The sequence below is a fragment of the Phacochoerus africanus genome, chromosome 11 (genome assembly GCF_016906955.1).
Source record: "Phacochoerus africanus isolate WHEZ1 chromosome 11, ROS_Pafr_v1, whole genome shotgun sequence".
In the NCBI taxonomy this organism is placed as follows: Eukaryota; Metazoa; Chordata; class Mammalia; order Artiodactyla; family Suidae; genus Phacochoerus; species Phacochoerus africanus.
In genome coordinates this window covers 196,441-219,698 of record NC_062554.1, presented here as the reverse complement: position 1 = coordinate 219,698, position 23,258 = coordinate 196,441, and the positions used below count along the sequence as shown (strand labels likewise).

Genomic DNA, 23,258 nt, shown 5'->3' with positions numbered 1-23,258 from the left:
CTGGAAATGATGGGTTTGACTTACAGCTAGTATTTAAAGACAGAATAGACGAGGTCAGCTGGGGAATAGAAAAGGTGGCTTGAGACTGAGTTCTGGCCCCAGCCTCTAGCATTTGTAGATAAAAGGAGAAACAAGCAAAGGAGCCTGAAAAGGTGGCAGGATAATTGGTGTAGGGGTTATGTAGGCAGAAGAGTGTTTCAAGAAATGATAGTGAAAAAAAAAAAAGAATAAAAGAAAAAGGAATTCCCATTGTGGCTCAGTGGGTTGAGAACTCGACTGGTATCTGTGAGGATCTGGATTCAATTCCTGGCCTCAGTGGGTTTTAAAGGATTTGACATTGCCATGAGCTGCCACATAGGTCGCAGATGTGGCTTGGATCTGGCGTTGCTGTGATTGTGGCATAGGCCGGTGGCTGCAGCTCCAGTTTGACCCGTAGCCTGGAGAATTCCATATGCTGCAGGTGCCACCATTTAAAAAAAGAAAAGAAAGAGGCTATAGTTATTAACTGTTCAGATCTGTTTAGAGTCCTGGAAAGGGTAAATTCCTCCCTTTCCTTGACCTAACCACTCCTTAAATTTAAGCATTCCTTCTGGGTGAGGAGATTCAACTTTCGAGTCTTCCATAGTCTTCTAGTTCTTCCATTATACTTTATTGCATTACCTGGTTAGTTGTTTTCCTTCACCTAAGTTTCTATGAGGTCATGGGGCCTTACTGTCTGTTCAACCCTGTATTTTTAGCTCCTGACGTAAGTGTTTTGCACTAAGAACACCCGGATAAGGAGTTCCCATGGTGGTGCAGCAGAAACGAATCTGCCTAGTAACTGTAAGGTTGTGGGTCGATCCTGGCCTCACTCAGTGGGTTAGGGATCCTGTGTTGCCATGAGCTGTGGTACAGGTCACAGATGTCGATAGGATCCTGGGTTGCTGTGGCTGCGACGTAGGCCAGCAGCTGCAGCTATCATTTGACCCCTAGCCTGGGAACCTCCATATGCCATGGGTGTGGCCCTAAAAGGCCAAAAAAAAAGGAGAGAGAACACCTGAATAATTTTTGGAGTGACCTAATGAATAAAGTATCACTCTGGGTCTAATATGGAAGACATTTTTTATATCCAGAGGGAAGTTTTTCTCTTTCTAAGGATGTGTTTGTAGAATGTGTGAAAAACTCTGCGAAGAGGAAACTAAAATAAAAATCACTGTTGTCCATTGTGAACATGTGCAGAAAAATACTAAAACTTGGGCTAGGAGGAGATGACATTATAGGAGGTGGTTGTACTGGGGGAGAGGGAGTGAAACTAAGAAAACATATAAGAAGAGACTTCATTTCTTTTAATAAATTAAAAGCAAATATGACATTTAAGAATTATTAAGTAACTTTTTTGTACTGTTAAAGTAACCCAGGGAGTTCCTGTTGTGGCTCAGTAGAAACGAATCCAGCTAGTATCCCTGAGGATGTGGGTTTGATCCCTGGCTTGGCTTAGTGGGTTTAAGGATCCGGCATTGCCATGAGCTGTGGTGTAGGTCACAGATGCAGCTCAGATCCTGTGTGGCTGTGGCTGTGGCTGTGGCTGTGGCTGTGGCATAGGCCAGCAGCTACAGCTCTGATTGGACCCCCTCCCCTGGGAACCTCCATATACTGCAAGTGCGGCCCTAAAAGGCAAAGAAAAAAGAAAAAAAAAGTAACCCAGGATCATAGCACAAAATTTTGAAGATAGAAAATATGTGTAGAATAGCTCCTCTATAATCCCACCACCCCAAATATAACTTATTAGCATTCTTGCTATATTTCATTCTTTTCTGTGTATGTTGCATTGCATATTCATGTAACATGTTTACTAAATTATATAGTTTGTATCCTACTTTTATTGTATGTTCAAGACTATTTTAAATTTTCTATTGAAATATGACATGCATACAGAAAGATGATTTTGAAGGTAGAGTTGATTAATTTTCACAAACTAGACACATGTATAAAACAGCCATATCAAGAAATAAACCATTATTAGCACCTGGGGAACCACTCCTCAAGCTATTACTTTTACTGATTTAGTTTTTATCTAGAATGTCTCTGTGGAGAAATTCTTTCTGAATTTGGGAAATAAGTATCACAGAAGACACTGTTTTTGAGCTGCTACCACCAGCCTAGGTTAAGAATGCAGGTTGGAATAAATGCGAAGTGCAACATTATGCGGCCAAATGCAAACATCCAAAAGTTTTAGGCGTTAGTTTACTGAATTTTTTTTTTAGTTCCTTGTACTTGAGTGAAAGGAAATAAGGCTGGAGCCAACTTGTGGAGAAGAGCCTTTTGTGCCAGCCTAGCAGTGAAATAGGGTACTGAGGATATTTATTTGCAGAAATTTGAAATTTTTTGTTTGTTTGTTTGTTTGTAGGCACACAAGTCCCTGAATTTTGTTTCAACACTGCTTCAGATTACTATGTCGGAACAACTGGATTTACCTGTGAGACAGGCAGGCAAGTTTCCTGAATTATTTTCTTGGATGTATGTAAATATTGTTGAAAAGTTCATAGTTGAATAGCAAAAGTATTTGGGAAGGCCCTTCAGTGATTTTCGTCCCTGAAAACTGGTTTGCCCTCGTGTATTTACCCATAAGCTGCTGTAAGGGCCTTGATATCTGGTGTCAGTTTTGATGAATTAAAAATGAAACTGGAAGGAGAAATTGATGGAATTTATTAAGATTCCCTATATTCCCTGTTTCCTACCATGTTGGATGATTTTCAGATACACACATCTTTGTTTATGCAATTGTTCCTTATAGATATTTTCATTTACTTGTTTTATTTTTAACCATTTAAAAGGTATTATTTCTTAGTTTCAATTTCAACAAGGTGATTGAGTTATTCCTTTGATAAGTCTGAAAATGTGGATACTAGTTGTGATATGTGTTAGTTTGCAAAATAATCAAATTCACATCTGTGATGTTTTGTTAATTTATTTGCAGATGTATTTTTTGTAGGAAATGTAAAGTGACAGTAACTTTATTATTCTAGAAAAACCAATTATAATCTGGGGTTATTTCTTGCTGTTCTTTTTCCCTGAACCAATTTTGTTTATACAAAAGTTTTTTGCTTACTTTATTTAAGGTATAGGAAGCATTTCCCTTTTCTTTACATAGTGTTACTCTTAAGAGTTATATGTTAATGGCTAAATAATTTACCGTAATGTACCATGTGCAGTGAAACATTTCTCAGTTGTTGGGATTTAATCCCAGGTCTGTTTGATTAACAATCATATTTCCATTGCCTAAGGTATTGCCTGACCCTGATGGTCCTCATTAAATGATTGAATCTAAGTCGTTTATGATTTTGTTTAATTGGTACATAAAATTTTTTTGTGCCTATAGACTACAGTAACTACCCTGGACTCTGGTCAGCAGTAAACCTTTAAAAATTTTTCTAGTTAACAGAATTCCCGGGTGGCTTAGTGGGTTAAAGATACAAAATTGTCACTGCTGTGGCGAAGGTTTGATCTCCGGCCCAGGAACTTCCTTATGCTGTGAGTGCAGCCAAAAACATAAATAAAAGATTTAAAAAATTTTTCTAGTTAAATAAGAAAAGGTCACTTTGATTATTTTAACTGTCATTTCTCTTTTACTAATGAAGTTGACATTTTCCCACTTGTTTTTTTTTTTTTTTTTTTGCGTGTTTTAGGGCCGCATCTGCGGCATATGGAGGTTTCCAGGCTAGGGGTCCAATCGGAGCTTACAGCCCCCGGCCTGCGCCACAGCCATAGCAACGAAGGATCCGAGCCGAGTCTGACTTACACCACAGCTCATGGCAACGCTGGATCCTCAACCCACTGAGTGAGGACAGGAAGCGAACCGACAACCTCATCGTTCCTAGTTGGATTCGTTTCCACTGCGCCATGATGGGAACTCCAGTTTTTTGTGTTTTGTTTTTTTTTTTGATAAAAATCTTTGCCTTTAAATCTCAAATTTTTATTTAGATGTTGAAAGTGTGTGGCATTTAGAATGGACCTAAACACATTAGAGACTTGATTATGTCTCTAATCAAAATTAAATTCTGCTAGAAAGATTTTATTAGTATATGCTAAACCAGATGCAACCAAACTATGGAATTGGTCTTAATTTTTAAAATATAACCGTTACTTAAAAAATTACATCCTTGTAGTAAATTGAATAATGTATAGCATATGGTAGCATGTGGAAGTTCTCAGGCCAGGGACGGAATCTGAGCTGCAGCTGTGACCTATGCCCCATCTGTGGTAATGCAGAGTCCTTAACCCAGTATGCCACAGTGGGAACTCCTCAAGTCTTTTATTTTTTAATCTTTGTTCTGGAGCTAAAGAATAAAATAATATTAATCTGAAATATGTCAGTCCCACATAGTGTTCTTGACTAGATGCGGTTTATCTTAAAACTTCTGTTGAAGGGTATTTTAATGTGTAATTGTAATCTTTTTTGAAATGCTGTAAGATGGGATATTATTTTAATTTCTAAAATAAAGCAAAATAGCATATAAAAATCATAGTTGTATCAGCTATCCTTATTTGAAATAGGTAAAGAACACCAGAAACAGTTAATTACAAATCTCAGAAGAGTCAGTGTTTGCAAAATTTAGGAATTAATTTTGAATAATATCCCTTTCCTATATATATTCTGTACATTGGTGATTGAGGATTCTTTCTTCTCTCATTCGGATGGAGAGGGCTGGGTAAAAAGCATTGTTAGCACGCTAGTTCAGTTATATTTAACTAGCAGTGTGCAAGACAGCAATATGATTACTGACAGAAAGCAGTAATCTATAATTTTTGAACACAGCAAATTCTCTCATAAAATAGAATGAATTTGAAGTGGCATGATTGTGGTGTGTGATTGAAATGCTTAGATTTATAGACTAAGAATCTTTATATACTATGATTTTTCTATGATAGAAATAACAGCCTTTGTGTGTCTTGGTCGCTTTTGCTGCTGGAACAGAACATCACAGACTGGATGGCTTATCCACAACAGAAATGTATTTCTCATAGTTCTGAAGGCCGAGAAGTCCAAGATTAAGGTGCCAGCAGATTTGGTCGTTGAGACCCCACTTTCGGTTCACAGAACCTCTCTGGGTAGAAGGGGAGGAAGTTCTCTAGGGTCTTTCTCATAAGGGCATTAATCGCATTCATCAGGGCAGAGTCCTCATTATCTGATCACCTACCAAAGGCCTTGTCCTCTCGTCACATTTGGGGTTAGGGTTTCTATATGAATTTTGGCAGCCACAAACATTCAGTCTGTATAACAGGGCTCTTCATTATAGAAACTTCATTGGTATACGTATGCAGTTTTGTTTTAGAGCCTTCATTTAGAAAACAGGATTGGTAAATAGCCTTCCTATAGAACCCAGGGCTGAAGAGTGTCTGTAAACGTCGTGTAAAAGTAATACTGACTGTAGTGTGCAGTTCTCAGGCTGTATGTCTAATACTAACATTGTGGGTATTTACTGTAGCTGAGCATTACATTTGTGTTTTTATCAACTTGTAAAATGATAGGATGCAGCATTTTGATTTTCAAAGGATAGCTTTACTAGCAGTAGTTGGTCTGAAAAAAATAGAGGTGTGGACCCAGGGATATTTACAGTACTTTCACAGTAAATACTCTTGTCAAATTGATCTATATTTTAGGTGTTATCTATTTGAAAAATATGATAACACAGTATTGGCCTGATCGGGAAGCAGCACCAGGAGACATATCCCCTTATACTATTCCAGAGGAAGATCGACATTGTATTCGAGAAAACATTGTCGAAGCCATTATCCACTCTCCTGAGCTCATCAGGTATGTATCTGTTTTGAACTTCACCATTGTCACAGGGATATAATTTGTGGGGTTGAGGGGAGCTGAAGAAGGGGTCTTTTCAGAACGTAAAAACTTGTCAGTTTTGTAGTGGAAAACTTAGCAAATGCTGTTTCAGGAGAATTCTCTTTTATTTTCTTACTGCAATTTCATTTTACATTTATAAAACCTAAAACTTCATGAAAAACTTGTAAAACATACTATGATCAGATGAAAGGGGGTATATAAAGTTATAGAGTGCTGTTATGTGCTTTATATTGTCTAGTCTTTTGATATTTGAAAGCTTTTTTAAAATGGTTTTGTAGGTTTTTTTTTTCTTCTTTTTTTTTTGCCACACCACAGCATATGGAAGTTCCTGGGCCAGGGATGGAAACCAGGCACAGCTGCAACCTACAATGCAGCTTTAGCAGTGCCAGAGTCTTAACCGACTCTGGGGCTGGGGATTGAACCTGTGCCTAAGCAGCAATCCAAGCCACTGCAGAGATAAGCTGGATCCTTAACTTGCTGTGCCATAGTGGGAATTCCTAGTTTGTTTGTTTGTTTTCAATGAGGGTAGTTGATACTCTAAATGAAACTTGTCAATTGATAATGGGGATGAAAAATAAAAATAAAACCACCTGCATCTGCAACATTTTTTGGGTTTCTTTAAATCAATAGTAACAGTTTTTGCTCAGTGACTTATTTTTGTCCAAACAGACTTTTTCTTCGTATCAGTTAGCATTTCTTCCTCATTATTTATTTTTGACTTCTAGGGTACAGCTTACTACCTGCATTCATCATATCATCAAACATGATTATCCAAGTCGATGGACTGCCATTGTGGACAAAATTGGCTTTTATCTTCAGTCTGATAACAGTGCATGTTGGCTAGGAATTCTCCTTTGCCTCTATCAGCTTGTGAAAAATTATGAGTAAGTATCTCTCAATTCCTATAAAGTATCTTTCTCAATTCCTGTTGAGTTTTAAGCAGTAGAAAAAGCCTGGGAAATTTAAGATAAGCGGTGTGAACATCTTAAAATTATATTTGGTATATATACTAAAGTTAGTGAATTATATGTTGATTTTAATTGTGTTTTCTTTTTGAAATAGCGTTCTTGTTTTAAGTCTGCAGTCTCTTGTTGATTGATCTATGAATCTCCTTGTGCCTTTTTTTTTTAGTTATCTGTTTGCCTCTATTCAAAACTCAGGTTATCTTTAACTCCTCAATATAGTGTCCTCAATTTGTTCTGATAAAAAACATGAGCTTTTTAAAGATATGAAGAGGATGAGAGTACATTGATCATTAAGTGCTTTATTTTGGCTTTCTGTGAATTTTAATCTTAATTTGAGTTCTTGGTAAGTTTCCCTAATTCTTTAAAAAGAATATGTTGGAATTTCGTATGGATTTTTTTTTTTGGCTGTGCCTGTGGCAACTGGAACTTCCCAGGCTTGGGATCGAACCTGAGCCACACCAATGACAACAGCATATCTTTAACTGCTAGGCCACCAGGGAACGCCCATGTGATCATTTTTAATCATTGTGTTTGAAGGATTCATAGTTACCTGTTCAGTGTTTGCATATTTGAGGAAATTATAGTTCATATAATAAGCAATTAGTGTCAGTAAGAAAGACTGAGGGGTCATTTTAGACCTGGGTTTAGGGATCAGAACAAAAACTCCAACCTTGGAAGTTGACATACAGCACTGAGAGTAGTAGTAAGCCAGATGCCGTGGGGGTTTTCTAACTGTGGTAAAAGTCATGACATTGTCAGGCATGTGAAAGTTCTGATGTTAGAAAATTACGAGGAAGGAACACTCATACCATGACGGTGGCTCTATTTCCAGTCCTAGCAGCTACACAGATGCCATTGTGAGCCCTCTAATTCTGGGGCTTGTAGTTAGCCTCCGATGTTCTTTTTGGGTCCCAACTCAAGTAGCTGATGAACTACTGCTTATGTTCTGAGCAGGAGAGAAACATTACCATTTACAGCACTGGTACTGGTGTTTTCTTGTGTTCCCACCAGCTACCCATCTTCCTGCTAAGGAATGGTCCAGCTGTTGCTCCAACTTCTGTCAGAGTGCCAGTTGTTGTAGTTCTGGTAAGTGAGTGACTAAAATGAGAGAGAATAATGGTAATAAGCCATCTTTGTCATTAAGGAGATCCACGTCTCTCCTATCTTACACTCTTAGCAGGAGAGAGGATGACAGGGATTTTTTTAAATGGGAGACATAGGAGGCTGCTACAATATTGAAATTCCAGTTCATTTTCAGCCAGTGTTCTCTTGGTGGAGCACAAGGTGTTCACAAGGGATCTGTGTGGACTGAAGCAGGTCTAAGAACATTTTCGTGGAGAATTTGGAAGTTGTGGTGGCCTTCAGGAGCATAGATCCTCAGGAAATGCTTGTCAGTTGAAGGCGCATAGAAGGAACATTTGAAGAGGAAGGCATGTCACACTGCATGGATCAGTAGGAGCAAAGAAAAGTACAGAGGTGGACATGAGACACTGTCTGTGGTTGGTAGTGAGGGGACCACTAAATGATATGGATAACTGTTACTGAGAGGTTGGGGTCATCTTGACTAGGTTAATTGGGACCATGGTAAAAGAGGCTTTTGATGCCATTATGGGAAATTTGCATGTGATCTTTTAAATCATTAACCATTAACTGTTTTGATGAGGGTTTTCTGTGAGCCTGGTTCACCAGATTGACGCCCTGTAGCCTTGTGGTAGGGGTTCTAATAGTGTCACATATTCACATTTCAGGAATTTTCAAGCTTAGGGAGTGGTATTTGTTTCCTTTCGTAAATTACTTTCACACTCAGTGGTTTGGATTAGCAGCTAGCACCACCCAACTTCCAGTCTGCTCCTCGGTGAAGAGGGGGAGGTAGGAAAGAATAATGTCTCACCTGGGATGGATATTCAGACCCTCTTAATGGGGTGATCACCTGGGTTGGATAATGGAGAGGGGTGCGTAATGTAATATAGTTCTCACCTTTATTTTTTATTTTTTTTGTCTTTTTGCCATTTTTTGAGCCGCTCCCATGGCATGTGGAGATTTCCAGGCTAGGGGTTGAATTGGAGCTGCAGCCGCTGGCCTACGCCACAGCCTCAGCAACTCCGGATCCTTAACCCACTGAGCAAGACCAGGGATGGAACCCGCAACCTCATGGTTCCTAGTTGGGTTCATTAACCACTGAGCCACAACGGGAACTCGTCACCTTTATTGTTGAATGATAATATTGTTAGTAATTAGTAAAATTTGTCTAGTCAGATTGGAGAGTGCAAATGGCTTCCTTTTGTAAATTGTTGTTGTTTTATTGACTCAAAGAAATGTACAGATAACCTTTTTGGTTGTTTTTTTGTGGCCACACCTGCAGCATATGCAAGTTCCCTGGCCAGGGACTGAATCTGAGGTGCAGTGGTGGTAACCTTTAATCTCCTGCACCAGGCCAGGGATTGAACCTGCGCTGCTGCAGTTGGGTTCTTAAACCACTTTGCCACAGCGGGAACTCCCAGATAACAAAAATGTATGCTAGGTATAATTTCTCAGCACATTAAAAATATTTAAAATAATCTGTCACTTAATTGTTTAATTATCTCAGTCATTATTAGTGTGAGCATTTCTCTTGATGTTTTTTTATTCTTGCTTGGCAATTTATCATGGTTCTCATTTCACCCAGTAGGAAAAAAGAATCCAGCCTTTTAAGAGTGTTTACCTTTACCTTTTAAAATGTGCTCAGAAGATAAAACTGCAGTCTGGAAGGGAAAAGCAATTATTAAATTTTTTTTTTTTATTGAAATAAATCAGTAGGCCTTTAACAATACTGTTAAAATGCTAAGTAATCTGTCTGGGGAAATGTCTCAGTTTAGTCAGCAGTTTTTTTACCCACATCCTTGGAGCAAAATGTGAGTCAGAATCCAGGGGTTTTCATATTTTAGAAAGGTAACAGGGTTCACATAATACATGTTAAGTAACACTCCTGACAATACCCAGGGATCAAACACATATGGGAATATTCACTCCAAATGAGTCACGTTTTGTTGCCAAAAAGGTTACCATAGAACTTATGGTTTATGGTGCATTTAGAAATAGAATATTTTCTGCTTTATAGGTGTCACTTTTGCCGTAATGCTCTTGGTATGTAAATTCATTAGGGGTGATAATACGTAATTATATCGATCAGCTGCTGATGTTTAAAAGCCAAATCATTGTAGCTCCTCAGTTGTATCAGTATTCAGAGATGGCAGAGTGAAGTGGTTAAAGGGCAGATTCTAAATTGGCTGAGGTTCATACATAGGTGTGTATTCTGGGGAAGATACTTAACTTTCCTGTGCCGCAGTTTCCTCACCTATAGAAGTGAGGCCACTGGTTGAGTCTTGAGGATTATTTACCTCACAATAAATGCTCAGTAAGTTTTATGATATTCTATTAGTATTTGAGGTTTTTCTCAAGTTGCTTTTACTTGTGGTTTGATTCTGTAATAGGATTTTCTTTTTCTTTCTAGGATTCTAAAGTTGTTTAGGAAGTATTTGCTTATATTTGTATGAACAGACAAGTAGTTTAAATTTACCTGTCGTATATACATATATAAATAAAATTGTGAATAAATTCTTACAGAATTAGTTTGTATTCCTACCCAAAGGTATAAGAAACCAGAAGAACGGAGTCCGTTGGTAGCAGCAATGCAGCATTTCCTGCCTGTTCTAAAGGACCGATTTATCCAGCTTCTTTCTGATCAGTCCGATCAGTCTGTCCTCATCCAGAAACAGATTTTCAAGATCTTCTATGCTCTTGTCCAGGTAATTTTCTAAAGCACTTTGTACATATAAAGTCGGTCTATCATTTATACCTTAAACAATGATAATTTCAGCATCTGAATAACAGTTTCTTTTGAAAATCTAGATTAAATGGATGAATTGCTAGTGAAATTATAAATTGCCAAAATTTTAAGTCCATTGAAGGTCTAACCAGGAGTTCCCGTCGTGGCGCAGTGGTTAATGAACCCGACTAGTAACCATGAGGTTATGGGTTCGATCCCTGGCCTCGTTCAGTGGGTAAGGATCCAGCGTTGCCGTGAGCTGTGGTGTAGGTTGCAGACGCGGCTTGGATCTGGCATTGCTGTGGCTCTGGTGTAGGCCAGCAGCAACAGCTCCGATTAGACCCCTGGCCTGGGAACCTCCATATGCCACAGGTGCGGCCTTAAAAAAAAAAGGTCTAACCAAGCACACTTTTCCAAACACACAAACAACTCTAGATAAACTGTGAATTATGAATGGTCCATCTTAAATTCTCTTAGTGAAGTTTTCTTCTACCTTTCACCTTATAAGAATTCTCAAGTCTGAAAATCAGTTACTGGATTAGAGTTTACGTCTAACACATGCTCTGATGTGCCAAATACACATAGATTGTCCCACTAATTACGAAACCTCTTCCTAACTTTGATACAAAAATATTAATGCTGTAGGTTTGACACAATAATGGGCCTTATCTTTATATATTCTGAGTTTTCCTGGGGTAAAAGATCCCACTAAGGAAATGTGTGTATATTCTCAGTGGACTGTAATTACTTATGAAACAGAGTTTTTGATTAGGATTAAAATTTTAGTTCTTTTTGTGCCACATACCCATAGAAAGATTCATCTCATCTTCTAGGACCTTTGGTTCAGTTCATGCCATTACTTATATTTGTAAATCTCATTTAAATAGACCTGTGACTGTAGTTGCACTAAGATTATTATAACTGACTCCATTGTTTGTTTGGATTTTTCATATCCTTGCTAGATCTTTAAAGGTAATTTACTATTTCTCTAATTTTTAAAAAAGTGATTTATATAGTATCTGTACTGTTTATTTTTTTTCCCCCAACTGTAGGGTCACAACTTTTAGATTATAAAAATAAGTTCTTTTTATAAATTGTTCTAGGACCTAGGCCCCAACTAATATTTTGAGACTGGCATATCCTGAAATCATTCCTTATCTCATTTGTAAAAATAGAGGTCCTAAAATCCTAAATAGGCTATTGATTTTATGACCTTATTAAATGATGTGATTTGTTCCAGGGACAGGAATGGATCAAGAATGAGAAACCAGTTTTTGTGATTAAATTTTATATTACATGGAAGGAGAAACCTATAGACAATCTTTTAAGGATGCCAGTTAAAATATTTGATAAAATTTAACAACCATTCTGCTTAAAAACAAACCAACAAAAAAATCAGAGGAGTTTGTGGCTCGGGGCTGTGAACCCGATTGGTATCCGTGAGGATGCGGGTTCGATCCCTGGCCTTGCTTGGTGGATTAAGGATCTGGTGTTGCTGTGAGTTGCAGTGTATGTTGCAGACTCGGCTCGGATCCTGAGTTGCTGTGGCTGTGGTGTAGGCTGGCAGTTGGAGCTCCAGTTCAACCCCTAGCCTGGGAACTTCCATATGCCACATGTGTAGCTCTAAGAAGCAAAATAAACAAATAAATAAGAAAAATAAAAAATGGGAAACTCTGAGAATCCTAGAATAGAAATTTCCATAATTTGTTCAGTGGTGTTCACTAAAAATCACAATAAATACTCGTACCTTACGGTGAAGAGAAGGTGTATTCCCAGTGATTTGGAAATAAGATAAGGATGCCCACTGTCGTTGCCAGAGTTGAGTGTAGATAGCGAACCAAATCATCCAGATGAGGAGTTTGCCTGTACACTGAAAAGAGGACATGTGGATTGAATGAAGTACTTCGTAGGTTTTGTGAAGAGTGTGAAGAAATTGGATTTTCTTTTGTAAGGATTTTAAAATACCGATTCTTAATTTTAATTTAGTACACACTACCACTGGAGCTGATAAACCAGCAGAACCTGGCAGAGTGGATAGAAATTTTAAAGACGGTTGTGAACAGGGATGTGCCTAATGTAAGTCTCTGTGTTCTCACGTTTAATCACCTTTCTGAGCGTTTCGTGAAATCCTCATTCCGTATGAATTTACATAATATATGATACAGATTTGTTTAGAGAGATGTCGTTTCATTTGTTAACATATGGAGGATTATTACATGTATTATGTGAATGCTTGTATGTGTCTTTGTTTACATTTGAATTCTCTGTTTTTCTTTAGGTTTTTGTTTGTTTTCCTTTTTATGGCCGCACCTGTGGCATGTGGAAGTTTCCAGGCCCTGGGCTGAATCAGAGCTGCAGCTGTGGCCCACGCCGGCAACACTGGATCTGAGCCACATCTGTGACCTGTGCCACAGCTTGCGGCAACACCAGATTCTAAACCACTAATCAAGGCCAGGGATTGAGCCTGCATCCTCACAGAGACAGTGTTGGGTTCTTAACTCTGAGCCACAATAAGAACTCTCTTTCTTCAGTTTTTGAGCTCATAACATATGTTTCTTGGGGTAAGAACTTAAGATCTACTCTCTTAGCAACCTTCAGATAAATAATATAGTATTGGGTTTTTTTTGGTCTTTTTTTTGCCTTTTTCTAGGACCGTTCCCGCGGCATTTGGAGGTTCCCAGGCTAGGGGTTGAATCAGAGCTGCAGCTGCCGGCCTACGCCAGAGCCACAGCAACGTGGGATCTGAGCCGCATCTGCGACCTACAGCACAGCTCACAACGCCGGATCCTTAACCCACTGAGTGAGGCTAGGGATCAAACCTGAAAGCTCATGGTTCCTATCGGGTTCGTTTCCGATGCGCCATGACGGGAACTCTTCACCCCTGCTTTTTGATTGGATCCTGTGGCATGCTGAAGTTCCCCAGGTCGGGATGAACCTGTGCCATAGCTATAACCAGAGCCACAGTAGTGACGTTTGATCCTTAACCTGCTGAGCCGCAAAGGAACTCTGCCATGATCTCGATTTTATATTATCTGGATCCTGACTGAATTTAAATTGTTATAAAGAAGTTACCGTTGTGGCTCAGTGGAAATGAAGACACAGGTTCGATCCCTCGCTTTGCTCAGTGGGTTAAAGATCCGGCGTTGTTGTGAGCTGTGGTGTAGGTCTCAGATACAGCTCCGGTCTGGCACGGGTGTGGCTGTGGTGTAGGCCGGCAGCTATAGCCCCGATTGGCCTCCTAGCCTGGGAACCTCCGCATTCCGAGAGTGCTGCTCTAAAAAGACAAAAACAAACTTTTATAGACTTTGAAAAAGCTTATCCTTTTGTAACTAGGTAGTGAAGCAGTGAAAGCCTCTTGTATTTAAAAAAGGGGTAGCATTTTTCCAAATCTAGCCTTTTAATATGAAAGGTCGGTATTAGAGGAGCATTTATGTTTTTGTGAATCTGTTCTCAGCTCATGCTGTTCCTTTGATAGTGTATTTCTTACTGTCATTAAATAAATGTCTCTTTAAAGGAAACACTTCAAGTTGAAGAAGATGATAGACCTGAGTTACCATGGTGGAAATGTAAGAAGTGGGCTTTACATATCTTAGCAAGGCTTTTTGAAAGGTAAACACATTTCTCAGTATATGATGATTCAGGTTTATTGTTTTAAGAATTCGATTTTATAAGTGATGCTATAAAGCATTTTAAAGAAGTAATGGCATTTTTTTTTTAGATATGGAAGCCCTGGCAATGTTTCCAAGGAGTATAATGAATTTGCTGAAGTATTTCTAAAGGCGTTTGCAGTTGGTGTCCAACAAGTAAGTCTAAGATAATTTTTCTGAGCAGAAACCTGGTGTTGTTAGGTTAATTTGTTGTGCTTATTTCCAGTTTCTTTGGCATTCAGAGGTTTTATAACAATCTTTAACATTTTGAACCATGTAGTGCTTTTCAAATGTTTTTGGTCTTTGGACCTCCTCATGCTCTTACGTTACCGAGAACGCTTTGATTAGCTTCTGTTTCTGTGGGTTCTACCTGGTGATATTTACTACATTAAAAATTGAAACAGGAGTTCCCTTTGTGGTGCAGTGGAAACGAACCTGACTAGGAACCATGAGGTTGTGGGTTTGATCCCTGGCCTTACTCAGTGGGCTAAGGATCCCGAGTTGCTATGACTGTGGTATAGCCAGCAGCTGTAACTCTGATTAGACCTCTAGCCTTGGGAGCCTCCATGTGCCTCTGGTGTGGCCCTAAGAAGAGAAAGAAAAAAAAATTGAAACAAAATTTAACAGCATTTAAAAATAATAACAAGCCTATTACATAGTAGTGGAATATGTTTTTTATTAAAGATAACTATTTTCCCAAATGAAAAATTTTTAGGAGGAAGTGGCATTATTTTTTATATGTATATGTATATATTTTTTTCCCTTTTTTTTCTTTCTTTTTTTTTTAGGGCTGCACCCACAGCATGTACAAGTTCCCAGGCTAGTGGTCAGATCAGAGCTGCAGCTGCTGGCCTGTGCCACAGCCACAGCAACGTGGGATCTGAGCTGCATCTGCGACCTAGACGACAGCTCATGGCATTGCTGGATCCTTAACCCACTGAGCGAGGCCAGGGATGGAACTTGAATCCTCGTGGAAACTAGTCTGGTTCATTACCACTGAGCCACGACGGGAACTTCCAAAATTTTAGAAATAACTTTATTTTTAAAAGAAGATGGGTGTTAATTTATGATGATGTGGGTGATTAAGTGTCAGGTGCTAGCTTGTAAGCTGTTAACTTTCTATTTAAACTTTGGTTTTTGATCCAAAAAATTTTTTTTCAAAGGTTTTATTGAAGGTGTTATATCAGTACAAGGAGAAGCAATATATGGCTCCTCGAGTTTTACAACAGACATTAAATTATATTAATCAAGGTGTTTCTCACGCGCTCACCTGGAAGAATCTGAAGCCTCATATACAAGTAATAATTTTCTTTCTGAACTGTTTATCTAGAAAACAAAATGGGAATGACATTAATCACCAAAAAGGTTGAAAAATGCACTTTTTTGTTGTTGAATTGTGTTACTTCAGTTGGTTCTGGTAATTGTTTAGGAGTATAATAGAAAAATAATATAACAACTTAGCAAATGTTTATTTGCAAATAATATGACTCTGTTATCTTAAAACTTGCCTTTAAGTTCTTACCGTTGGATCACGGTTAGTTAATGTTTTAGTCATGTAATTTGGAGTAAGCAAAGGACTGTTTCACCAGATCAGTTCTGAGGCTACTTGGCTTAGGTACTGTTTCTGTGGTACTTTATTTGCTTTATTTAGGACCACAGGATTGATGAACTAAAATTTTATGTTGTATTTTCTGAGAATAATTAGTTGCTGTGTATGTATAATTACTTGTTCACAGAACTAGGGATATACATGTGCATTGAGAGCTGATCTCAGAACATGCATTAAATGCCTTACTGAAGTTTGATGTTAAGCTTTACAGCGCATACTGTGGTTCCGTTTGTTTTAGCGCTTAACAGAAATCTGAAGGTTTAAATTTGAAGACCACCTTAAGGTTACTTTCCGAACTTTTAAATTACAGGGCATCATCCAGGACGTTATTTTCCCGTTGATGTGCTATACAGACGCCGACGAGGAGCTCTGGCAGGAAGATCCTTATGAATACATACGGATGAAGTTCGGTAAGGAGTCTTCACCTCTTCAGAAGCAAAATGTGGTCGTCTGTAGGAGACCTTGTGCAGAGGAAACTTGGGCTGTCAGGTCTTACCTTTGTTAGTGAAAGATCTTTTGTTGTTTTAGTGTAATTTGTGCATTGTTTAGACTTTTGGGAAGCTATTCATTAGTTTGGGCATTTGGTAATGAAAATCTTCATTTTTAGCAGACAGACATGCGATGGTGTTATTGAGTTGGGATTTTGGGGTGTGCCTCTGGTGAAAAGTGAAATTCAAGGTTACACCTTAACACTAAGTGTCTAATCTATACTTTTGAACCCCGTGTCGGTCGTGATGAGAGTAGAAATTGAGAAATTGAGAAGATGCATTCTGCAAGTTGGACTCACATGGAGTCTCTGCTTGAAACTAAAGAATTGTCATTTGGCTAATGTTGAGTATTAGTTATTCCTACCAAAATCTTAGGTACCTTCAGTACTTTTGTGACTCTGTTGTGAAAATTCTTACAGTAGTGGGGTTTTGTATGGAAGAAAATAATCATTGGGAGAAAGTGATAGATTAAGATTTAAATTAGGGTTTTGCAAAATTATATGGGAACCTGGGTTTGTTTTTGTACTTGTGAAGATTTAGCAAAAATTTAAGGTCCTTTTTTGTTGGTTACAGAGCATCATTTGTAAATTATGTGAAAGTGTTTGTTGAAAAATTAAAATTTAAAATTAATTTTCTAGATGTGTTTGAGGATTTCATCTCTCCTACCACTGCTGCCCAGACACTTTTGTTTACAGCCTGTAGTAAGAGGAAAGAGGTAAGTTTAAAATTTAATATTTGTTTTGATATTTGATGTATTTAATATTTTAAATTTGTTCAGATATACACTTGTTTTTAATGATAGCCACGGAGGTTATTTTGTTGTCAGTGTTTTTGAGGGATTGTTGGGACATCTAATAAAGCTTTTTTTTTTTCCTTCTTTTCTTCTTTTTATGACTACACTCATGGGATATGGAAGTGCATGAGCCAGGGGTCTAATTGGAGCCACAGCTGGACTTAATGCCACAGCCCCGGCAGGACCAGATTCAGGCCGAATCTGTGACTTACACTGCACTTTGTGGCAACGCTGGATCCTTAACCCATTGAGCGAAGCCAGGGATTTAACCCTCATTCTTAGGGAGACTACTTCGGGTTCTTAATCTGCTTAGCCACAGTAGGAGCTCCTATAGCATGACTTTTCTCTTTGAATCTAGGTACTGCAAAAGACTATGGGATTTTGCTACCAGATTCTTACAGAACCAAATGCTGATCCTCGAAAGAAAGACGGAGCCCTGCATATGATTGGCTCTTTAGCTGAAATACTTCTAAAGGTAATTCTTCTCCCGCGTGGGTGTGTGCAATTTATTTGAATAAGAGCAATTGAAATAGGATTCACATACAGTGTGGTTTGCACATTTAAAGTATAAAATTAAGTGGTTTTCCTTATATTTACAGAGGTGTGTAGCCATTACCTTTAATCCCAAAGCATTTTCGTTATCTCAAAAAAAAAATCCTTTTAGCAGTGACTCCCCTTTCTCCCCCGAATCTCCAGCCCTAGTTCTAACCTACTTTCTGTCTCCTCTATGGATTTGCCTCTTCTGAACATTTCATATAAATGTAATGATAAAACATGTAGTCCTTTATGAGTGGCTCCTTTTTTTTTTTTTTTTTAAACTTTTTAGGGCTGCACCCACAGCACATGAAAGATTCCCAGGCTAGGGGTCCAGTCAGAGCTATAGCACCTGGCCTACGCCACAGCCACAGCCACAGCAACGCGGGATCCGAGCCGCATCTGCAACCTACACCACAGCTCACGCCAACGCCAGATCCTTAACCCACTGAGCCAGGCCAGGGATCAAACCTGTGTCCTCATGGATGCTAGTCAGATTTGTTTTCACTGAGCTACGATGGGAACTCCATGAGTGGCTTCTTTGACTTAGCATAATATTTTCAAAGTTCATCCATGTGTGGGGCATGTCAGTACTTTTTGTCTTTTTGCCTTTTCTAGAGCCGCTCCCGCAGCATATGGAGGTTCCCAGGCTAGGAGTCTAAACGGAGCTGTAGCCGCCAGCCTACACCAGAGCCACAGCAGCGCGGGATCCGAGCTGCGTCTGCAGCCTACACCACAGCTCACGGCAACACTGGATCCTTAACCCTCTGAGCAAGGGCAGGGATCAAACCCGCAACCTCATGGTTCCTTGTTGGATTCGTGAACCACTGCGCCATGATGGGAACTCCGATGGTGTGTCTTTTGAAGTTCATATTTTAATATGATTGTAAAACAATGTTGGCTTCTTTTTTTTTTTTTTTTGTCTTTTCTAGAGCCACTCCCGTGGCATATGGAGGTTCCCAGGCTAGGGTTTGAATTAGAGCTGTATCCACCAGCCTACACAGCCACAGCAATGCCAGATCCGAGCCTCGTCTGTGACCTATACCATAGCTCGTGGCAATGCCACATCCCTGACCCACAGAGCGAGGCCAGCGATTAAACCTGCATCCACATAGATACTAGTCTGAATTGTTTCTGCTGTGCCACAACAGGAACTCCCTGTCAGGGTTTTTTGTTTGTTTTTTGTTCTCAAAGCCACACATGTGGCATATGGAAGTTAACCAGGCTAAGGTTGTTTCAGAGTAGCAGCTGCTGGCCTACACCACAGCCATGGCAACCCTGGTATCTTAACCTACTGAGCAAGGTCAGGGATCAAACCTTAATCCTCACAGAGACTGTTGGGTTCTTTTTTTTTTTTTTTTTTTTTTAACATATTTGCTTTTTAGGGCTGCACCCATGGCATATGGAGGTTCCCAGGCTAGGAGGGGAATCTGTGCTGTAGCTGCTGGCGTATGCCAAAGTCATGGCAATACAGGATCTGAGCCATGTCTGCAACGCCAGATCCTTAATCACTGAGCAAGAATGGGGGTGGAACCTGTGGCCTCAAGGATGCTGGTCAGATTTGTTAACCTCTGAGCCACAATGGGAACTCCAGTATTTTTCAGTTCTTAATGTTAATTTAATATGCAGTTTAAGGAACTCTTCTTAAAAGCTTGTTAACATTTAAGATCCACAAGAGTGTCTTTATATATACAGATTATTACCTTGAGAACAAGGTATTTCTCAGTCTTTGTCGTGTTGTTCATTTAGAACCTTTTTAGAGAGGCTCTTTTTTTCTTTTGCTTTTTAGTGCTGCACTCATGGCACACGGATGTTCCCAGGCTAGGGGTTAAATTGGAATTGGAGCTGCAGCTGCCAGCCTACACCACAGCCACAGCCATGCCAGATCCTTAACCCGCTGATCGGGGCCAGGGATTGAGCCTGCATCCTCACGGATACTGGTCAAGTTCGTTACCACTGAGCCACAATGGGAACTCCGAGAGGTTCTCTCATTGTAATAGTTTTATATGAAGAAAAGTTTTATGAGGTAAGGAATAAAATTAACTATTCTTTCATTACTTAAACAACAGTGGTGTTATGATTTGGCATAGGAATTCCTGTTGTGGCTCAGCGGAAACAAATCTTACTAGTAGTATCCATGAGGACGCAGATTCGATCCCTGGCCTTGGTCAGTGGGTTAAGGATCCGGCATTGCCGTGAGCTGTGGTGTAGGTTGCAAATGCAGTTTGGATCTGGTGTTGCTGTAGCTGTGGCATAGGCTGGTGGCTACAGCTCCAATTCAATCCCTAGCCTGGGAACCTCCGTGTGCCCCGGGTGCGGCCCAAAAGGACAAAAAATAAATAAATAAAGATTTGGCATAATTGCTTTCTAAACAAGAGATGTAAAAAGTTTTTTAAAAATGTATTGAGCCGTTTTTGATGATAAAGTTCGAGAATAAGAAAATTGGATATGGTCTCGGGGATCATAATACCAGAAGGAATATGTTTTGACATCATTAATCATTTGTAAAGCTTGTGTATCTGTTTGAGATGATCTATATTTGGAACGTTGTTTATTTTTACAGAAAAAGATCTACAAAGATCAGATGGAGTACATGTTGCAGAATCATGTCTTCCCTCTCTTCAGCAGTGAACTAGGCTACATGAGAGCGAGGGTATGTTTCAAAGCTGTGTTGATTTATGCATTTATGTCTTGTGATGAACGACTGCTTATTTGCACTTGATAAGGAAACTTCTAAATGCTCCCTTTAAAGCCTTACTTCATTCCAGACTACGTGTACGTCTTTAAATGGCTGCTCGTGATGTGTGCATGGTTTTCATCTGTGTCTGGCAGCAGGGTCTGTCTGTGTTTTGCATTCAGATCTTGCTGTCCACACAGGCGTCGTGCAGCCACAGAGTAAGCTGGGATCATAGTACTGGTCTCGTGCTGCGTCTTCGGACGTATCTTCCACTGGCCAGCCTCCAAATTCCCACACAGAACTTTGACAGTAGAGATGCTGCTGCGTGGTGGAAGTTGATGCAGGATGTCTGTAGTAACTCACTGCGTTTTTTAAAAAAGGCTTGCTGGGTCCTTCACTATTTTTGTGAAGTAAAGTTCAAAAGTGACCAGAACCTGCAAACCGCCCTCGAGCTGACACGCAGGTGTCTGATTGACGACAGGGAAATGCCTGTTAAAGTGGAAGCTGCCATCGCCCTTCAAGTACTGATCAGCAATCAAGAGAAAGGTAAAGGATTTGTATCTCAAAAACAGACCCGTGTTCTTACACATGATCGTATGAGGCATAATCCTAGGACGTTGACACAGTGTCTTCCTCGTAATTGGAAACTATTTCTTGTTTGCTCTTTTGGTGTATGTTGTATTAGGTTTTAAGGAGTTTTAGCTGTTTGGGCCAAAAGTTTTTTTCTTTTTCTTACAGCTAAAGAATACATCACACCGTTCATCAGACCTGTCATGCAGGCTCTTCTTCACATAATAAGAGAAACAGAAAACGATGATCTTACCAATGTCATTCAGAAAATGATCTGCGAGTATAGTGAGGAGGTTACTCCTATTGCGGTAGAAATGACGCAGCATCTGGTATGTTATTTGAACCAGACGTTTATGCATCACTTAGCTTATAGGAAGCATTTTCACAGTGCTTACGGTACGTCAGGCACTAGTCAGAGCCCTTGGTAAATATTTTAATTCACTTCCTTCCCACGCAGTCCTGTGTGAGGAATATTCCTATGCTGAGAGAAGATGTGAGGTATGAAGAAGTTAGGTAACCTGCCTGAATTAGAAGGGATGAGGCTGGGATTCACACTTGAGCTGTATACCTCTCCAGGGCACAGTTGTTGACTTGCGCTCAGGGTGCATCACGATACCTTGGTTGTGTCATTTCCTTGAATGGTTTCAACCAACTTAAAGATGAAATAGAGATAATAATTATAAATTGATTTTTCTTAAGTGAAATTTGTGTGGTTATTTTATAGTTGGCCTTTGTTTATTGTACATAGCCCTGCAATTCTGAGAATTAACAATGTAAATCATTTAAAGATAATAGAAAATATAGACACGTGCCCAACAATTATCCATGCGTATCCCCAGATAATGACTTACTTAATGCAGTTCGTAGTCTTGGTAAATGTGAGGCTTCAAGATGCTTGATATTGCTGTGGATATTCTTAACAGCTGATTTTGAAATGGGTTCGGAGATTTGAATAAATGTAGTGTTCATGGGGACCCTGTGCAGCTCCGCGGGCGAGATGCCCACCATTGTCACTGTAGTAGTTTGGGTCACTGCTGTGGTTTGGGTTTGATCCCTGGCCCAGGAACTTCTGCATGTCAAGGGTATGGCCAAAACAACAGAGACACATGGGTATAGTACTTTTCGTTAAATGAGTGTACTGCATGTATAGTAAGCTGATTACTAGTTAGGACTTTTCGTAACTAGTACCTGTTCAGAATTTTTCAAAATGGTTCTCCGCAAGAAAAACCTTGATGACGAGTGTACTTGTGCCTTGTCAGATGTAACCCGTAGTAAAAATAAAGACGTTCAGAGTGGTGGGCACTTTGTATGCCTTGCGTCATTTAATCCGCACAGTGCCTCTGTGGAGCTGTCAGGAAAAAGATCAGGTGATCTGTTCAAGGTCCCCTGGTACATGGCAGAGCAGTCCCGCTGATTATAGAGCCCAGCCTGTTAAACAGTTCGAATTGATCTGGAGATGTTGATTGGCTGTGCTGTGTCAGACATTTTAAAAATTAGTAGTTTTAGGCAAAAAGCACTGCTTTAATGGCAAACCTTAATTGTATTCTTTTCTTCTTTTTCCCTTTTTGACCACACCCACAGCATATGGAAGTTCCCGGCCTAGAGATCAAATCCATGCCACAGCAGCACCTCACTGCTGCAGCGACAGCACCAGATCCTTAACCCACGGAGCCACCAGGGAACTCACTTAATTATATTCTCTTGATTGCAGGCAATGACATTTAATCAAGTAATCCAGACTGGGCCGGATGAAGAAGGAAGTGATGACAAAGCAGTTACCGCCATGGGAATCCTGAACACCATCGACACGCTTCTCAGCGTAGTTGAAGACCATAAAGAAGTAAGACAGCGATTCGGTGTTGCATAGGGTTTAGGAGTTTCACGCCATTCTTCATCATCTGTTTCATGCTTTTTGGGGGGGCTCTGACAGAATGTTCGGGTCATCTCATATACCTTGCTTTTGCCGTCTTTTAATTACTATCCTTTTGTAAGGATAAGATTGGTACCTCGTAAATACTTCCTTAGAATTCGAAGGACTAGGAAGGGCAGATGTCTGTTTTGTTCTAGCCTTACGTCAAGGCTCGGGATTTTGACTTCCTCTCAGGGTTACCTTTCTCAGATCCAAAAGTATGGTGATTCCTAGAAAAACATACTCTTCCTAGTTTTCCTTTTTTTTTTTTGAATAAAAAATAGCTTCTTTAGTCAAGGTACAATACATTTAACATATCCCACCTTAGCCATTTTTAGGTGTATAGTTAGTTAATAGTATTAAGTACATTCATGTTGTGCAAACCCTTACTGCCCATCTTCTAGGTTTTTGTTTTTATTTTT

The 23,258-nt window shown here is 39.5% G+C and overlaps 1 protein-coding gene and 1 non-coding gene across 3 annotated transcripts in view; both read left to right on the top strand.

Annotated features, from left to right (window-relative positions):
• Nucleotides 1-23,258, top strand: part of IPO7 (importin 7) — a 49,688-nt gene that overhangs the window by 13,110 nt on the left and 13,320 nt on the right. For both annotated transcript variants that reach the window (XM_047751962.1, XM_047751963.1), the window contains exons 2-16: nt 2,387-2,468; nt 5,641-5,794; nt 6,565-6,723; nt 10,433-10,589; nt 12,596-12,685; nt 14,124-14,218; nt 14,328-14,412; nt 15,420-15,554; nt 16,176-16,275; nt 16,992-17,068; nt 17,505-17,621; nt 20,244-20,333; nt 20,738-20,903; nt 21,096-21,256; nt 22,639-22,767. In XM_047751962.1, coding sequence (XP_047607918.1) covers nt 2,387-2,468; nt 5,641-5,794; nt 6,565-6,723; nt 10,433-10,589; nt 12,596-12,685; nt 14,124-14,218; nt 14,328-14,412; nt 15,420-15,554; nt 16,176-16,275; nt 16,992-17,068; nt 17,505-17,621; nt 20,244-20,333; nt 20,738-20,903; nt 21,096-21,256; nt 22,639-22,767 — 1,797 coding nt within the window. The remainder of the gene's footprint in view (nt 1-2,386; nt 2,469-5,640; nt 5,795-6,564; nt 6,724-10,432; nt 10,590-12,595; nt 12,686-14,123; nt 14,219-14,327; nt 14,413-15,419; nt 15,555-16,175; nt 16,276-16,991; nt 17,069-17,504; nt 17,622-20,243; nt 20,334-20,737; nt 20,904-21,095; nt 21,257-22,638; nt 22,768-23,258) is intronic.
• On the top strand, nt 20,475-20,658 carry LOC125112267 (small nucleolar RNA SNORA23). The gene has a single exon (XR_007131065.1). It is a non-coding gene; the product is annotated as a small nucleolar RNA SNORA23 (small nucleolar RNA).